This window comes from Argentina silus, assembly GCF_951799395.1.
Source record: "Argentina silus genome assembly, chromosome: 15".
In the NCBI taxonomy this organism is placed as follows: domain Eukaryota; kingdom Metazoa; phylum Chordata; class Actinopteri; order Argentiniformes; family Argentinidae; genus Argentina; species Argentina silus.
This window is the reverse complement of record NC_139669.1, coordinates 18,226,968-18,246,967: the sequence shown is the minus strand read 5'-3', so window position 1 is coordinate 18,246,967 and position 20,000 is coordinate 18,226,968. Positions and strand designations below refer to the sequence as shown.

The 20,000-nt window shown below is 44.4% G+C and overlaps 1 protein-coding gene across 1 annotated transcript in view; it reads left to right on the top strand.

Moving 5' to 3' along the window:
• The window catches only part of spock1 (SPARC (osteonectin), cwcv and kazal like domains proteoglycan 1), a gene marked incomplete at both ends in the record, with an annotated part of 100,650 nt that overhangs the window by 24,172 nt on the left and 56,478 nt on the right, over positions 1-20,000 (top strand). The window contains one exon of the mRNA XM_083686114.1: positions 4,403-4,448. Coding sequence (XP_083542240.1) covers positions 4,403-4,448 — 46 coding nt within the window. The remainder of the gene's footprint in view (positions 1-4,402; positions 4,449-20,000) is intronic.

Here is a 20,000-nt window from a genome sequence, read left to right as displayed (position 1 = left end):
CCTCTCCTCTCCTCTCCTCTCCTCTCCTCTCCACTCTCTCTCCTGTCCTCCCTCTCCCCTCTTTAAGTCTAATCAAGCGTTTTATGCTTTAATGAGTGAGAGAGAGACCCTGCTCTTAAGCTCAGCAGGGGGATTGGGTCTGCCACAATCACTCAGGCAGCGTCCTTCCCATGTTGTTTTTTTAGTCTAGACTGTGTGTGTGTGTGTGTGTGTGTGTGTGGGTCTGTGTGTCTCTGTCTGTGTGTGTGTGTGTGTGTGTGTGTCTGTCTGTGTGTGTGTGTGTGTGTGTGTGTGTGTGTGTGTGTGTGTGTGTGTGTGTGTGTGTGTGTGAAGTGTGCGTGTGTGTGTGCACGCGTGTGTGTGCGGGTCTGTGTGTCTCTGTCTGTGTGTGTGTGTGTGTGTGTGTGTGTGTGTGTGTGTATGTGTGTGTGTTAGGGCCAGAGGAGTGGGTGAATTAGTGCCTATCAGTGGTAGCAGGCTGGTCTCTCTCTGAGCCAAACCCAAACAGAGACCACAGAGACGGTCTCACCAGCCAAGCCAGGACATCATCCCTGTCCCTGCTGTCCTTTCCCTCCCTCTATCACTTCTTCTATTGTCACCCCCCTCTTTCTCTCTCACACACACACACACACACACACACACACACACACACACACACACACACACACACACACATTCACTATCTCTGCTGTCCTCCTCTCTTTCTCTCACTTTTCTTTCTTTCCTTCCTCCCTCTGTTTCCCAGTCACTTTCTCTGTCCTTCCCCTCAGTCACTCTGTTTCTCTCCACATCCCTCTCCCATCCCTCTCCTTCTGTGGAACCTGTTCCTCCTCTTCCCCATGTCTCTCCCTCATAACGTTTAGGTTCATCCCTTGTTTTGTCTCCTTTTTTCACTCTTTTTTACTCTTGTGTTGTCTCTCCCTAATGCACGTAGGAGTAAGTAAAAAAGTAAGTTGCAAGTACAAAAGAGAGAGAGAGAGAGAGAGAGAGAGAGAGAGAGAGAGAGAGAGAGAGAGAGAGAGAGAGAAGGAGAGCAAAGAAAAGACAGGAGTTTGAGATCTAGTCTTGTGCTGTCTTGATTGGTCTTCAGAGTAACTTGCTGTAGGGACCATGCTGAGATCTTATTCCAAACTCATGTAGGGCAAAACATAGTGGGGGAAGGTGAGGAGAGACACAAGGGGGATTAGAAGTAGAGAGCGAGAGAGAGAGAAAGCGAGAGAGAGAGAGAGAGAGAGAGAGCGAGAGAGAGAGAGAGAGTGAGAAAGAGAGACAGAGAGAGAGAGAGAGAGCTTTGATCTGGGAAAACAACCTTGCCACTGTTTCAAAGATAGACTCATCTATCGTAGCTTTGTCGGCGCCAGACATCTCTGTGTCACACTGAGTGGAACAGAATAGATATTAGCTGTCCAATCATACAGGAAGTGAAGGGAAGAGGCTGAAGTGATTGGACCTCTGCATCTCGTGTATATCAACTAGGGCCGCGATGGTCATGGAATGTCGTGGTGTCGGTTGATCGTCATGCAAATAATCGTTGTGACTGGTTGAAGTAATGTGACCCCCCCCCCCAAAAAAAAAAAAAAGAAAAAGAAAAAACTGGATGCATTTAAATCATTTAAATATATATTATTAACTATTTTTAACACACTATGTCTCTATGACATCATTAAGAATATTTAAGCACATTTTAGCACATTTTAGCTAGCACATTTTAGCTAGCACATTTTAGCAGGCAAATTAGCAGCAGATTTTGTTAGCAGCACATCTTTATGTCTTCTTCCTGTCAGTGTTGCAGTGTTGCAGGTTTGTTTTGGTGTCAGTGATGTTCCACTTTACCAACCTCACACTGAATAACTAATATAGGCCTACACATGCAACGGTTTGAAATAAAGCATTGATGTATTTATTAACGGAAAGCAAGAACATCTGGTATGAAAAAACAAACAATGTGCCATGTGAGCATAATAGTGAAAGTGAGAGTTGCTCCTTACCCACTCCCGTTGGGAAGAGACGGAGATGGTTTGATAGAGTAGGGTAGCAAAACAATTGTTCATAATCATTACTTTACGCTCCTGCTGTTGCGTGAAGTATATTTATATCAAAATATATACTTTAAAAAAATAATAAAATAATCTAAAATCAATGTATTGAAAAGGTGATGATTTTTTTGTGTTTTAGTTTTTTACGGCCATCCACATTTAACCGTGTAACCGATGGTTACCATGTAACCGTCACAGCCCTAATATCAACCAATGATGGACACGCTTTGAGAACATATGGGAGTCTGGGGGATATGCTTTATGTATGAGTGATATGTCATTTGGAGTCGGTATACTGTATGTATGATTGATATGTCATGTAGGAGTTGGTATACTGTATGTATGATTGATATGTCATGTAGGAGTTGGTATACTGTATGTATGATTGATATGTCATGTACGACAGAGGAGTACCAGGTCACTAGGACGTTGATGCTGAGCTGGTCTATTAATGGGGTATAGGAGCTGAAGAAGTAGTAAACATTGAAGGATTATTAAAAAGAGAGAAAATGACTAGGTGGGATAAGAATAAAGAATATACTTAACATATTTAGATGGTTATGGACATGATAATGCGGACCCTACACACTAGTGATCACATGAACAACTAACACAAGATAACATTAAGTTATGTCTGAATCCAAAATATATGATTAATAATGAATGATAATGATTTGCTTATCCCTGTGTGACAAACACTTGATCATACTGGATCCTAGATTCCATTAAAAATAGCCAATATGCTATAAGTAATAAGAAATCTTGAGGAGTTTACACATGGTACAATAGCTGATATCAAGGACTGAAGTCTATGTGTTGTTAACTATGCATAATTAGACATTAATTCTATGTCATAACCTGGTAACGATTATGTCATGCTGTTTTAACAGAACCTTTATTTAGCACACAACATCACATTAATGCACATTAATTAGGAAGAATGAGAATGAAGTATCAACAAAATAACTAATTTAATAGATTCAAAGAAACATAGATAGATTCAAAGAAAAATAAATAAACTCTTGCAAACGAAAGGAAGTTTAACCATAAGTCTAACCTTATGTGTGTCAAGGACACACCATAGTCTCCAATGAGTTCTGTATCTCCTTAAATATTCTCCAAACAATAGAACATAGGAAGGAGAGGCCTATTGGCCTACACTATATACTGTATATTATAGTTGCAAAATAATTGACAATGAAGTGTTATCAACAGGCGAGGCACAATATCTTCAGGATGTCCACCAGGCATGCTGATTCAACTGTAAATAGGTGTTACGGGCTAAGAGAGGATGGGGCATTGATCACTATTCACAGTGGAAGATCAGATATGTCTTTGTTTCAGCCACATGGTTGTCTCCACCAAATCTGTCGACAGGGGCAGGTTTTACGGTATTTGTAATGTGGTTATAATGAATGAGTATTGTGATGACAAGTGAGTGCCAGTGAGTGTCTATGATTGATGTGGTCCTATGAAGATGTCCTGTTTGAAGAGGAATGGCTTAAGCTTTTTGAGCAGCGAAGGTCTCCTTCATTATTGACTCTGCTCGAGTGATCTGCTCGTACCAGCCCTATCATCTCACTACCTCCTTCATCTCGCGATGGCCTTATTAGATCTGCCTCTGCGACAAGTCACACTCTCCACGTGCCGCATCTGTTTGCCGAACACCCAATTATAGCGTGTAAAGCACTTCACCGATACGCACTAATTAAATTCAGAGGAATAGCTAATTTTTTCCGACGTGATGGTCTCTTATTATGCAGCGATTTTAACGTAATTACATATCAGTGTGCCCTCGAAAAAAAGAGGAACAAAATCGTGTTCGGAGCAAAACCGGCTAATGAGTATTTAACTTCAAACATTTGCTTGTACAGCTAATTGCTGGTGACGCCGGGTGAATAGTCTGTTGGTTTTTTAAAAGCGGATCTCATCTAAAGAGTATAATCCGGGGCTACTTCTCTGTGATGTTTGCTTCTCAATCGGGCCGATCTGTCGTCTGTGACTGAGATAATCAGAGCAGTGGATCAGAGTACCCGTCTCTCTCTTTGAGCCTGTCTCTCTCTTTGAGCCTGTCTCTCTTAACTCATCACAACTGACCGGCTGATGGCCTAGGTGATAAAAGGGAGGGAAATAGAGCTATCTTCTGTGTTGTGAATGGCTGTGTTCAAATAATATGAAATCAATCAAATAATATGGAATAATATGCTAGCGCTGATTCCTTTCAGACTGTGTGACCTTAGATGCTTTGTTTTGTGTGCTGTTCTCTACCATCAGTAACTACTATCAGTAATTGCACATTATGTTTGCCATCTGGCAGTCATTGACATATGTTTAACCCTTTCCATGTTGCTGTGTTCTTATTTCAGGATGATTACTTCAAGAGCTGGGGTCCTGTCAAGTCCCTCGACCAAGGTAAGACCACTGAGAAGCAGGGAGGAGTGTGTGTGTGTGCCTGTGTGTGCCTGTGTGTGCCTGCGTGTGTGTGTGTGCCTGCATGTGTGTGTGCATGTGCATGTGCATGTGCAAATGTTTTGCCAACAATGTGTTCTCTAAGAATATCCCATTGAGGCACAGAATAGTGGATCTGTGTACAGGTTGCTATAGTGATAGAAGTGTGTTCGGCTGAGGCAGAGGATGGGTGTGAATATCCTCAACCCTTTAAACACCACTTATTTAAGGTCATCAACCACCCTCCTTTCCTCTCCTCTGTGGTTCAATCTGCCTACCTCCTCTCTATCTCCTCTCCTAGATGAATCTGATAAAAAAGCCCCAATCACACAGTGGAATCTTCATTTCACTCTATTGATCACAGCTTCTGCTGCAGGGCCAACAGGTCGATACTCAGAGAGAGGGAGGGCTGACGAGGGGAGAGGGAGAGGAAGGAGTGAACAGAGAGACAAAGGGGGAGAGGGAGTGAGGGTAAGACAGGGTAAATGTCAGCGGTCAATTTAGAGGCAGGGGGTGAGTGTGTGGGGGTGGGGGTTGAAGGAAAAAGTTGCAGAGGGAGCGAGTGATGATGAGAGCAGATAAAGAGAGATTCTGGGTGCAGGGCTGGATTTGATGGGCTAGTTTCTGCTAGTCTAACCTCGCTGAGACCAGGATGGAAAGCCTGTAGACTCAACGTTTTCCTCATTTGTTTGAAGGATCTGATGAAGGAATTGAATGCTTCTGGAAAGAAAGCAAGAGCAAAGTGTGTCTGTAATCTGATCTCTGAGAACTCTGATTTACATTTACATTCATGGCATTTAGCAGACGCCTTTATCCAAAGCGACTTACAACAAATACATTTGTTTAAGTAAGTGAATCATCTATCCAACAGTCATCGTCAGACAAAGTAATCAATGCTCACACCAGGGGACATTGGCAGTCGTAATGCCAGAAGCCAATTTTTTTTATTATTATTATTATTTATTAACAGGAGAGAACTTGTACAGGGGGGAAGTGGGGGTGAAGAGGTCTCAAGGGTTGGGGTTAGGGTTAGTACAGGGAGGGTATTGGGGGTGAAGAGGTCTTAGGAAGGACTGTTAAGATGTAGCCTGAAGAGATGGGTTTTCAATCTACGGCGGAAGATCGATAGTGACTCTGCAGTTCTGACAGTGGGGGGAAGCTCATTCCACCAACGGGGCGCCAGGACAGTGAAAAGCCATGACCGATTGGCGCGGCCGCTGCATCCACGTAGAGGTGGCAGTGCCAGGCGGGCAGGCGAGGTGGAAGAGTGGAGTGATCATGCGGGGTTTGGGGGCTAACCATTGCTTGCAAGTAGGGAGGGGCTGTTCCCTTTGCCGCCCGGTCGGTGAGCACCAGGGTCTTGAATCTGAGTATGTAAATGTAACCCTGATAATCCAAGAATACTGTTTAGTACTATCGACAGAATTATAAATGCCCCATCAAACAAGGTTACCAGCCATTCTCCTGAAGAATGTGGATACTTCTTGCAATTCTTTATGAAGAAGATTGTAAAAATCAGAGACCAGATCATCCCTCCCATACATGACCTGACTGTTACTTAGATTAATTTGTTCCTGTATCAGATGAAACCCTTATCAAGATTGTATCACACATGAAATCCTCTTCTTGTTCCCTAGATATTGTCCCTACTAGATTACTAAAGGAAATCACGGAAACAGTCTGCCCCAGCATTAATAGCTCCTTGGCCACCGACTCAGTACCGCCTTACTTTAAGCATTGTCTTGTTCAACCACTTCTTAAAATGCCAAGTCTAGACCCATTTCTAAACTTCCCTTTTTATCCAACGTTTTGGAGAAGGTTGTCTATAATCAACTGACTAGCTATTTGGATAGAAATGTGTTCTTTGAAAAGGTCAAATCTGCCCCTGTCATAACACTGTACTCTACTTAAAGTCACAAATTTAGCAGCTGATGCAGGTCGGTATTCCATTTTAATAAACTACCTTAGATATTGTGTAGGTATTACAGAAATTGCCTTAAAATGGTTCTCATCATACCTCTCAGGCAGACAGTTCTCTGTTAGTCTAGGAAAGTGTGTTTCTTCCTCAGCCCAAGTGAACTTTTAGGCCCAATTGTATTCTCATTATACATGCTTCCACTTGGCCAGATTATCCGTAAACACAATATTACCTTTCACTGTTATGCAGATGCCACCCAGTTATATCTTCCCGTTAAACCCCATGATTCATCCAGTTTAGCTTCTCTTAATGATTGCTTGGAAGATATTAGATGTTGGATGTCCCAGAACGTTTTACAATTGAATGACACTAAATCTGAGGTAGTCATATTTGGCCCTCCTAGCTCCACGTTAGCAACACAGGACAGTCTTGGCTTGGCCTGAAATCTTCAGCTTGAAACCTAGGGGTGATACTTGATGCTGACCTCAATATCGAGAAACAAATCAAAACAGTTGTACATTCATGTTTTTATCAGCTGATGGTGATGAAGACTTTGAGGAGTGTTGGTATTGTGGTGATGAAGGGTTTGAGGAGTGTTGGTACTGGGAATGAAGGGGGAGACATCAATTCTGCTCCCCTTCCTTGAGATCCCTTCCCCCCCGATGGGCCAAATGACTGATCTCTCTGTGATTTTTACAAACCCTTTGAAAGGTGTCAGTGCTGTGGTGTCATCTGAATAGAATTGATAGGATGAGGTCTCATTGGTTCTCCTTGCAAACAGCTCTTAATTTAAATACTATGGTTGAAGCTGGGTGTATAAAAGCAGAAGTAGACCACAGATTCTTTCTCCTTTTCTCTCTGTCTTGATGTGTGGTCTCAGCTGAACTTGTGAGCAGTGTAAAAGTGACTGTGGTAATTTCTCTCTTTTACGACCCTTCTGTCAAGAGTAAACTAAGGACCTAACACGATATACCGAGAATGATGAATGTAGGTGGGTTGCAACACAAATGCTATGAACCAGGACTAAAATTAAAGAATAATGATTGCCACAAGGGAACAAGGGGACTGTGAACGGTGCCAAAGAAAATAACTTATTAAAAGAAAGTCCTAGCAACCTAACCACGCAAGATCTACTAAAGAAAACACACGAGAGGCACCTGTTCCTAGCCTAATGTTTGTAACAGAGATGCGGTTACGTGATGCAAAGTAAACCCATGAGCGGCTTACCTATCCCCTTGTCCCTGCGTGTGAAAAATAAAACAAAACACTATACCGTGTATAGTTTTACCAAAACAAAACACTTTACCATGTCACAACTACCAATGTATGTGGCTTCGCTAATTCACTTTCAACAAATGGACACCAAACAAAACACGAAAGACGACGACTCCCGAACAGAAGACAGGAGGGGCTTTAAATAGACAGACGGACGGTTGATTGATCCGGAACAGGTGCGTGAATGATGACGGATGGGACTGACACGCCAATCGTGGACGGACATCTGAGCGAGAGTGAGAGGAGGAGACATAGACGGGAACACAAAACACAGCACGACAGGAGAACCCACATCTCTCTCTCTCTCTCTCTCTCTCTCTCTCTCTCTCTCTCTCTCTCTCTACCTCTCTCTCTGTCTATAATTTACCATGAGGGTAGAATGTACAATTTTTCTATGATGGATTGCCTTGTAATAATTGTATACGTTTACAGTATAATTAAAGCCTCATTTGATTCATTCTAACGTGACCATTCTTGCACTAATCAGCATAAACAACATAAACAATTATTTGTACATAGTGTTAATTAAATTACTTGGAGTCAGATTATTAATATTGTGTTATGCTTTGCTATTAAAAATACATAGACACATTTCCTTGCCAAACCTCCGTATTGTGTTGCCATCCTATAAGGCCCTACAGGATGATGAAGAGTCTCAGTAGGGATGGTAATGTGGTGATGAAGAGTTTCATTAGTGGTGGTACTGTGGTGATGAAGAGTTTCAGTCGTGGTGGTACTGTGGTGATGAAGAGTTTCAGTCGTGGTGGTACTGTGATGATGAAGAGTTTCAGTCGTGGTGGTACTATGATGATGAAGAGTTTCATTAGTGGTGGTACTGTGATGATGAAGAGTTTCAGTCGTGGTGGTACTGTGGTGATGAAGAGTTTCAGTAGAGATGGTAATGTGGTGATGAAGAGTTTCAGTCGTGGTGGTACTGTGGCGATGAAGAGTTTCAGTCGTTGTGGTACTGTGGCGATGAAGAGTTTGAGTAGTGTTGGTACTGGGGTGTTTGAGTCATTAGCTTGTGATCCTGCAGCTGGTCTCTCTGACACAGTCAGAGTCACTGAGGATCAGCAGACATGGTAGGAGAGATAACGTCACACACCTGAGGCGAGAGAGAGAGGGTAAGAGATGGGAGAGATAGAAGAGATAAAAAGATAGGAGAGAGAGAGAGGGAGAGGGAGAGAGAGAGAGAGTAAGCATACAGGGTGGGAGAGATAATTTTCTCATTTAAAACGGCCTTTATAGCCACAATTCAAATCACATCGATGACAGAGTCGCTACAAAATCACATATTAAAAACCTGCAAAGCAGCGCTTCAATATCCCAGGGGTTCGAGACCCTGGTACAGGACATAAGTCGTTGCTGCTGCTGAGCACGCCTGTTTGGGACCGTAAGACAAGATACTTTCATCGGCTCATTCTACTTGAGATAATGACATTCCTATGGGGGTAGTTTGAGCTATTCCTGTAATGTTCTCTAGACCAAGTATATGCCCCAGAAAAAAACTAACCAGAGAAAAAGTGAGTCCACTGCGTCTCTCTCTCTCTTTCTCTCTCTCTCTCTGTCTCTCTCTCTGTCTCTGTCTCTCTCTCTGTCTCTTACATGAGAGGGAGAAGGGGGCCATGATCAGGTCTCGTTTTGCCACCCTAAAGGACATGGACGCCCCTAGCGGTTTCTTTTTCAATCTCCAACGGACAGTAGTGCAACTTAAATGCATGATTTGTCTCCATCTCCCAGATGGGAGGGTGACCATGGACAATTGACAAGGACTAACCTGGGGCCTGAACAGTGGGCCTGAACAGTGGGCCTGAACAGTGCCCTGGACTCTTGCCTACTCTACTCTAAGGGCATGCCCCTGGCATGGATGGTTTGCCAGCGGACTTGGGGCTGTATTGGGAGGTTCTGTGTGAATCTTTTCAGGAGGATTCACCACCCTCTTGTGTGTCTCTGGGATTTGACACTTTTGAAAAAATGAAAGCCAACAGTATTACTTTATGCAGAATACCAGATAGTTTCTAAGTGTCTAACAGACTAAGAGATTATTTGGAGTTATTAATGCATAAGGATCAATCATAATGAAGTTTACCTAAGTTCAGATGGGACACTTTAAGTCGAACGCCATAGTGACGGGTGACGGGCAGCTGATTCACACATGTGCAAAACATTGTCACATGTCTCAGGGACAAGGCTTAAAAGAGCCGAATATGAAACGCTCCTCCAAAGTTAAACAGTGTACTCGCTCGATTTGCCTACCCACAGTGGGTTTGATAGTTATAGTCTCCCTCCGTAAGTTATTTTGTATTTTATGTTGTTTGAACTTCAGGCAGGGAGCTATACAAGAGCGGAGCCATCCAAATACGCCAATCTTAAATGTATTACCATTTCATTAAACATGATTAAACAGACGTAATTGTCTTGACTGAACTGTACAGTATTCCTGATCGTTCTATCATAGATAACCTGTTTGTGATGATCATTTGCCTGAATTAAATATTGGTTTAATCTCTCAATCAGGAGAAAGCTTTTGATGAACTAGGTCACACGTATCTCTTTGACACACTGAAAGCGTTTGAGTTCGGGGAGGGTTTTTTTTTTTTTTCGTCCTGGGTGGGTTTACTGTATGGTGGGCCTCTTGCATGGTTAAGGTGGGTGGTGAGTCAGGCAAGGCTGCCCATCTACCGGCCAGCTGCACCTGGATCCAAGTGTTGAGGAGGGTCGTCCATTTTGCTCTGATTCTGAAAAACTCATTCGTCTCTTTGTTCAGTGTCTACGTTTAGTTCTTTAGTTTGATTTGTTGTCTTGTCGGTTATTGCTGAGTGTAGTGGTGCTAGTACCTTTCATGTCTGGGGTCGGTAAGCTGGCCAAACGGAAAACTTCCAAAAAGAATTCCACTACGAAAATCTGTGGACCTGGTGGGTACTGTCTTTTTATGGGGTTGATGGCTGCTCGTCTGAGGGTAGGAAATTATCGGAAATGTACCCGTTTTTGTGAGTAGCTGGGGCCTGCCAAATGTTTTGTGTGCTCTTGAAGATGATGGTGGTTTTGTTTTGAATTTGTAACCCTCTCCTTCCCTTACAGGGATGATAATGATGCCCAGAGTGGTTAGGTGTCTGTGGAATATATAATATATTGCGGATATAGGAGATCTTAATTTAAAAATTCTCTCTCTCTCTCTCTCTCTTGCTCACTCGCACACACACACACACACACACACACACACACACACACACACACACACACACACACACACAATGTTCAGACATGGCACATTCATCACCGATAGACGCTCTGGCCTGCTGGCCTTGAGATAGCCGTCTGTGCCCAAGGTCCCCGATCACAGATAGTGTGTGTGTGTGTGTGTGTATGTGTGTGAGTGAGACAGATGGAGAGAGAGAAAGGGATGGAGAATTGTGTGAGAATTGTGTGTGAAATATGAAGGAGAGGAAGAGAAGAAGTGAGGGAGAGGGAATGATAGGGAGTGAGATGAAATGAGGAAGAGAGGGAGGGAGAGAGAGAGAGGGAGAGAGGGAGAGGGAGAGGGAGAGGGAAGGGAGAAACAAGAGGAGTGAATAGCAGAGGGTGATAAAGGGGGTGTTGAAAAGGGGTGGTAAGCCAGCACAATAAACTATAGTGTGTGTGTGTGTGTGTGTGTGTGTGTGTGTGTGTGTGTGTGTGTGTGTATATATATATACTTGTCGTAGGTGTTTTCTGTTGTATGTTTTTCAGCCAATGAGTGACACTACCTTTCATAGTTGGAATCATTGGTGGAAGCTGTTTCCAGGACTGCTGTAGAGCAGCAGATATGCCGGTCCTGGTGTTATTCCACCACACTGGTCTAATTGTCTCTTGTTATGAAAGCGTAATTGATTGTGTTGGTAATTACATGCTGCGGAGACATCCTACACCTCAGTTTCAAATTGCTGTGTGTGTGTGTGTGTGTGTGTGTGTGTGTGTGTGTGGGTCTGTATCTGTGTGTGTGTCTGCGCGTGCATGCGTGTGTGCATGCGTGTGTGCATGTGTGCATGCATGTGTGTGTGTGTGTGTGTGTGTGTGTGGAGAGAGAAAACGTAGGCTTGTCCTCTGAATATGCTCCCTGTTCTCTTCCGACATGTACAACAGTAATCTGCTGCTAAAGCACACATTTACAGAGAAAGGCTAATGGACTCATCCATGCCTATCACAAGGTTAACTCCCCCTTGAACAGGTCAACCTGTCGGTGGGTGTATCTCACCCACAGTGAACAATCAGCTCTATGGCCTTTTCTTCTGTACAATATGCGTCTGTGTAGAAGCTTTTGTGTGTTTGAAAAGGTTTTATTCATGTCCACTACAGTGTGGAGGAGACACTCTTTCCATGCTCGCACTGTTTAGCCCAACCTTGATCAGCCCTGTTCTGTGTGTGTGTGTGTGTGTGTGCGTGCGTGTGTTGTGTGTGTCATGGTTTCCATGCCTCCCTCTCTCTCTCTCTGTCTCTCTCTATCTCTCTCTCTCTCTCTCTCTGTCTCTCTCTCTTTCTCTGTCTCTCTCTTTCTCTGTCTCTCTTTCTCTTTCTCTCTCTCTCTCTCTCTCTCTCTCTCTCTCTCTCTCTCTCCCTCTCTCTCTCCAGTGCACATACACACCCACACACATCTTACATTACCTAGTTGAATGGTCTTCGCCATAAGTTGCTCACACTGTGCACTACAGAGTTAGTTAGGCGATGGAGTGAGTTGGTTCCTAGGGTGCAGATCAATGAGAGTCCGGTCTGAAGAGACAGACTGGGCAGAGACTCAGTCAGCTGGCTAACACTCCACATTCCTGACAGAGAGGAAAGCCTCCTTTGTGCTCTTTTATTACGCTTTGGCAGCAGTTAAGAGATCTCTTGTTCTGCCGATAGAGCACCTTTTGAATAGCAATGGAGAGAGAGAGAGAGAGAGAGAGAGAGAGAGAGAGAGAGAGAGAGAGAGAGAGAGAGAGAGAGAGAGAGAGAGAGAGAGAGAGAGAGAGAGAGAGAGAGAGAGAGAGAGAGAGAGAGAGAGAGAGAGGAGCGTGGCTACTTGGAGGAGAGGGTGGCGAGGCGCACAGTTTCATTAAGATGGTACAGTACTTGAGCCCTGGCTATAATTGGCTAATTAGCCTGTGATCTGAATTCAACTCACTGAGTGTGTGTTTGTGCGTGTGCATGTGTGTGTGTGTCTGTGTGTGTGTGTCTGTGTGTGTGTGTGTGTGTGTGTGTGCGTGTGTGTGTGTGTGTGTGTGCGTGCTTAGTTCATTTGCACTATACAATGACACAATGACTGATGGGGAGAGAGAGAGAGATTTGTCTTTGACTGGATCAAGACACACATACACACACACACACACACACACACACACACACACACACACACACACACACACACACACACACACACACACACACACACACACACACACATTAATCAAAGCAAATCCTCATTATTTCAGTACCAATTACTGTACTCCAGGCAGTGACTCAAGGATAAGAGATCGATTTCTCCAATAGGAACCGAGCACGGAGCACAACCTGCCAATCTGAATCTGACAGACCAATCAATGGGTACCTCTGGAGACCAATCAGAGCCCCTGAGATTGACGGGAAAACCAATCAAGGTGCTCAATTAATGACTACTGATACTACAGGCCTATTTCCTGTCTGCTAACCAATCACATTATAGTCTCACTAGTGACCAATCGACTGCTCAGATATTGCTCCGTGAACAATTCGATCTTTACAGAAGATTGATGACATTTTCAGAGACTGGCACAAGCTTTATACTGTATCTATTTACAATTAGAGGGGTATTGAACTGAGGAGTGAAGAGCTCACCGTGATGATAATCGGTTTATAAAGAGCAGAGCACAGATATACTACAGTCCCACTCAATACAGCAGTTCAACATTCAAAATCAATTACTTCCATGTAAAATCAGAGTTTATAGACTGTGTTTGCTATAATATTATGTTGCCCACCTCACCCCCCCCCCCCCCCCCTTTTCGATCGCAGAAGCCAAATGTAATACTCTAGGGCAAATGTTCCTTCTATTATTTTTCATATGAGGAATATTACATTCTGTTGTTGACATACATTTCTCATGTAGAGTCTTGAGTCTTGGTTTCCTTAGTGTTTTCCCAAGCGGCAGTATTGTGTCTCTGCTCTGTGTAAATCTAGGCCATGCAGAACTCTAACCAGGACACTTGTGTTAAACATTGAATTAATGCTAGAGTCGCTGTTTGTTGATGTTACAAAATCACTGTTCTCTTTGTTGTTTGCACTGGTGATTAAATTAGTTTTCTTTAGCTATCCCTCCCTTTGTTTTGTTCACTTGAATAGGAGTCAGGAGTGGAATACAGGCAATTTACCAAACCTTCATTTCTTTGTTTCAACACACATCCCTTTTGTTTCTGTCCCCCCAGTAATTCCCTTCTTCCTTATTTCTTCTCTCTTCAATCGCCTACCCACCTCCTTCCTCTCTGTCCTCTGTCCTCACTTTCCTTCTTTTGTATTCTCTCCATTATGTTTGGAGATGGAGCTCTTTAGATCAATGAGGAATGTTGATGAATGTTGATGAATGTTGACGGTCCTTAAGGACAGAAGGTTGAAGGGCGAACATCTCCTTACCATACAGCTGCAAAACACATCCACTGCTCATATACTGCTTATACGGCACTGCCTGTATATATTGTTCACATTGCATTGCTTTTCTGCTTTTTTTGCACTTCTGGTTAGACGCTAACTGCATTTCGTTGTCTCTGTACTTGTACTCTGCACAATGACAATAAAGTTGAATCTAATCGTCTTATCTAACATGCCTTGGCACACACACACACACATGGCAGAGACACACGCACACACACGCATTGCAGAGACACACGCACACACGCATGGCAGAGACACATGCACACGCACGCACACACGCGCGCACGGCAGACACACACACACACGCACACGCACGCACGCACGGCAGACACACATGCACGCACACACACGCACGCACGCACAGCTCACACTAGACAGCAGCAGAGTGGGTGTGAAGGCTGGGGGGGGAGGGGGGGGGGGGGGGGGGGCGTTGGCTGAAATACTCTGCATGGGCATTAATATTTTAACAAACTGGTTTAGTTGTTATTACATTCTCTTCTCTTAATGTTCTCTCATTTCTCATTTCTATCACTTTATCAGCCTCTTGCGCCCAGCGGCGAACCATTACGAGAGGCATCCACTAACGAGCTAATCCTCCGCCTCGCTTTTTCATCCCTCATTCTAACCACCATGTCTCCAGCACTGGGTGTCACGCTCATCACTAAACTGCTCACATTTGTAATACAGACAGCATAAAGGTTTCCCAGTGTCATAATCAAGACACACCACAGACATGAGTTGAAAGAAGTAGGAAATATATATATACAGTACCAGTCAAAAGTTTGGAAACACCTTCTCATTCAATGGTTTTTCTTTATTTTTTATTATTTTCGACAATGTAGATGAATATTGAAGACATCAAAACTATGAAAGAACACATATGGAATTATGTGGTCAACAAAAAAGTGTGAAACAAACCAGAATATGTTTTATATTTTAGATTCTTCATAGTAGCCACCTTTTGCTTTGATGACAGCTTTGCACACTCTTGCCAAGGTGTGTCCAAACTTTTGACTGGTACTATATATATATATATATACAGTGGGGGAAATAATTATTTGATCCCCTGCTGATTTTGTTAGTTTGCCCGATCACAAAGAAATGAGTGGTCTATAATTTTTATGGTACTTTTAGTTTAACAAATAGAGACAGAATATCAACAAAGAAGTCCAGAAAAAACACGTTATATAAAGTTATAAATTAATTTGCATTTGATCGAAGGAAATAAGTATTTGATCCCCTACAAACCAACAAGAATTCTGGCTCATACAGACCGGTTATATGCCCATGAGGCACACAGATTAGTCCTGTCACTTTAGGAAAAGTACTCCTAATCTCTGCTTGTTATGGGTATAAAAGACACCTGTCAATAGAATCAATCTCTTCCATTCCAACCTCTCCACCACCATGGGCAAGACCAAAGAACATTCAAAGGACATCAGGGTAAGAGTTGTAGACCTGCACAAGGCTGGAATGGGCTACAAGACCATCAACAAGAAGCTTGGTGAGAAGGAGACAACTGTTGGTGCAATTATTAGAAAATGGAAGAAATACAAAATAACCATCAATCGCCCTCTGCCTGGAGCTCCATGCAAGATCTTGCCTCCTGGGGTAAGGATGATCATGAGAAGGGTGAGGGATCAGCCCAGAACTACACGGGAGGAGCTTGGTAATGATCTCAAGGCAGCTGGGACCACAGTCACCAAGAAAACCATTGGTAACACACTACACCGTAACGGATTGAAATCCTGCAGTGCCCACAAGGTCTCCCTGCTCAAGAAGGCACATGTACAGGCCCATCTGAAGTTTGTCAATGAACACCTAAATGATTCAGAGAAGGCTTGGGAGAAGGTGATGTGGTCAGATGAGACCAAAATTGAACTCTTTGGCATAAATTCAACTATTCGTGTTTGGAGGGAGAGAAATGCTGAATGCTACAATCCCAAGAACACCATCCCCACCATCAAACACGGAGGTGGAAACAATATGCTTTGGGGTTGTTTCTCTGCTAAGGGTACAGGACGACTTCACTGCATTGAGGGGCCAATGGACGGGGCCATGTACCATAAGATCTTGGACAAGAACCTCCTTCCCTCAGCCAGAGCACTGAGGATGGGTCGTGGATGGGTCTTCCAGCATGACAATGACCCAAAACATACAGCCAAGGCAACAAAGGAGTGGCTCAAGAAGAAGCACACTAAGGTCATGGAGTGGCCTAGCTAGTCTCCAGACCTTAATCCTATCGAAAATTTGTGGAGGGAGCTGAAGCTTCGAGTTGCCAAGCAAAAGCCTTGAAACCTTCAGGATTTGGAGAGGATCTGTAAAGAGGAGTGGACCAAAATCCCTCCTGAGATGTGTGCAAACCTGGTGACCAACTACAAGAAACGTCTGACTTCTGTGCTTACCAACAAGGGTTTCTCCACCAAGTACTAAGTCATGTTTTGCTTGGGGATCAAATACTTATTTCCTTCGATCAAATGCAAATTAATTTATAGCTTTATATAATATGTTTTTCTGGACTTTTTTTGTTGATATTCTGTGTCTATTTGTTAAAATAAAAGTACCATAAAAATTATAGACCGCTCATTTCTTTGTAATCAGGCAAACTAACAAAATAAGCAGGGGATCAAATAATTATTTCCCCCACTGTATATATATATATATATATATATATATAGAAGTGTATAAAGGCTAGCTACACGATCAGACCTCCCCAATCTCTCTACACCAACACAAACTCATTTCCCAGTGCTAGTAAGACTGTATATTTGAGCTGTGGGGAGGAAACTGCACAACTAAATGATGGATGAGTGTGTGTACATAAACCAGAGAGGATGATGGGAAGTCTGACTGTTGGAAGTAGGCACCTGGGTACAACACCCTCTGGGTTAGAACAGTTAAGAGAGAGAACAGTTAAGAGAGGGGTTTAGGTGTGTGTGTGTGTGTGTGTGTGTGTGTGTGTGTGTGTAGTGTGTGTGTGTGTGTGTGTGTGTACACTATGTGTGTGTGTGTGTGTGTACTGTGTGTGTGTGTGTGTACTGTGTGTGTGTGTGTGTGTGTGTGTGTGTGTGTGTGTGTGTGATTCAAAGGTTCAAGTATCCAGCCATTTCACCTCTAACAGCATACAGCATGTTCTGTTTTGTGACAATTGAAAGCTAAAGACATTGTTGGTCGTTAAATGGCAAACAGCTCTCTGCCATTGTGAAGTGATGTGATAGTCAAGAGACCCATTCTCTATAGATAGCTTTTCACTGATTTAAAACCCCATCACGAGCAGAATTTCTCCAGCAGTCTCTCTCTCCTTGAATGTTTCCAATGTACAGTGTCTTCATTTAGACCTAGTGTGTTACCTGGAGATGAACGTATGAATCCTCTTCCACTGTCTGCAGTTCTACACACACACACACACACACACACACACACACACACACACACACACACACACACACACACACACACACACACACATCTGGCAGTAAGTTTGGGCTGGCTGGTTCTGTGGTGCCTTGGGCTACTGATGGCTCCAGTTCTATGGTTGTGTGGTTCTGAGTCGGGTTCCCAGAGCGGGAGATAGCGCCAGAACCAACAGCAGGAGAGACAAAGCGCCCAGAACCCACACTAGAATTCCCAGACTCCCACTGGGCGTTTTTGTGTGTGTGTGTGTGTGTGTGTGTGTGTGTGTGTGTGTGTGTCTGTGTCTGTGTCTGTGTGTTTGTGTGTGCCTGCCTGCATGCCTGCATGCGTGTGTGTGTGCGTGTGTGTGTGTCTGTGTGTGCCTGCCTGCGTGTGTGTGTGTGCGCGTGCGTGTGTGTCTGTGTGTGGCCTGCCTGCCTGCGTGTGTGTGTGCGTGTGCGCCTGCAGAGAATGAACACAAACATCACAGCTTATAGAAACGAAAAACACCACACGATCCTTTCTCTCTCCATCCCTTTGTGACACTTGTCATCGACCGTTTCTCTTACCATACGTTCACGTGTTCCAGGGGGCCGCTACAGGTTTTCCCTACCTCCGTCGCAGGGGCTGTCAGTGTCATTCCACACCATCCTGTTATTTTGTCTCTGTGCACCGTGTGATTGAGCTGTCAATAGAACGTTGATGAGGAAAAGACGTAATCAGCGAGCTGCCAGCTGTAGAGTCTTTCAGGGGAGTGACGGGGGGGGGGGGCAGGGGGGGCGGAGGCAGGATCACATGGGCGCTTTCACCGACAGCTCAATGGCAGGGAACACGACCCGTTCTGCGGAATGAAAGGGTATGGCTCCTCTCACAGGTTGACACCCACAACGGTTCTATAAATGCTGTGGTACATGACATCCTTTGACTCAATGGTACATGGAGAGCTGTCTGTGTGTGTGTGTGTGTGTGTGTGTGTGTGTGGGTGGGTCGGTGGGTGGGTATCTGAGTGTGCGTGTATGTTTTATTATTATGATTTCGGCCCATCTCGTCGTGTCGTCATGGTGATGGCCCATTGCCCTGTTAGTTTGTTTCATCTGTTTGCCCTGGTTACCCCCGGCGACCACGGCTGGTTAGCCCCTTCGTCTGATGGTTAATGACCTGTACTGTGTGTGTGTGTGTGTGTGTGTGTGTGTGTGTGAGAGAGAGTGAGAGCCTCCAGATGTGTGTGAGAGTGAAAGAGACTGCACACACTCTAGCCTTGATGGATGGTATAGACAAGGTTCTCGCAACGTTGCCAAATTACCCAGAAAATCTGTTTCTGCCCCAATGATGGTCTTACATGCTCACAGGGAGAGAGGGTGGAGGAGGTGGAGGAGGAGGAGGGAGGAGGAGGAGGAGTGGATAAGAAGAGTGGGTGTCATTTCTGACCTGTTCGAGAGGGAGAGAGAGAGAGAGAGAAAGAATGAGAAAGAGATGTGAGTTATAATCATCATCATTGCCATTTAGCTGACGTTTTTATCCAAAGCGACTTACATTGCAGTGAGGGCGTACATTTTTCAGTACGTGTGGTCCCAGCAGGAATCAAACCCACAACCTAAGTGTTGTTCGAGAGAGAGAGAGACAGAGGGAGAGGGGGGAGAGGGAGAGGGGATGATAGAGTGAATTCAACAGTAAGAGCAATCACAAAGAGTCAGGTTTGCAGAGTATCTACAGGACAGCCACCTGGTTGTACCAGGAGCAGAAAAAAACAAGTTATTATATTCACTTTGTTGGGCCCAACTTTTAGCAGAAGCAAATTGGAGTCTTATGTCTGAGAGTGCAGTGTACAGTGTGTATGTGTGTGTGTGTACGTGTGTGTGTGTGTGTCTCTCTCTCTCTCTCTCCCTCAGCCCCTCTCCCTTTGTCTCTCTCTCTCTCTCTCTCTCTCCCCCCCCCTCCCTCCCTCTCCCCCTCTCTCTCTCTCCCTCTCTCTCTCCCCACCCTCTCTCTCTCTCGCTCTGCCTGAACCGATAAGGTGACAGCTAGCTGTGAGGGTGACGCGGTGGCCTTTCCAGCGTGCTCATATCTCCCTCCCTCAGTGACAGGACCTCAGCGCCTGCTCTGCGGGTGGCGGCACAGGACTAGGGGGCCGCAGGCCATAGTGGGAGATGAATTACCAGTGTACAGCTAAAGGCAGTCTCCAGATCAGGTCTTAAAGGTTGAGAGATAATGGGAGACACCTGTGGCGCGGAGCGCTGAAGGCTGCTCCCAGGTCAGGTCTTGTGGCTAGCCAGGGGGAGGGGAGATAATAA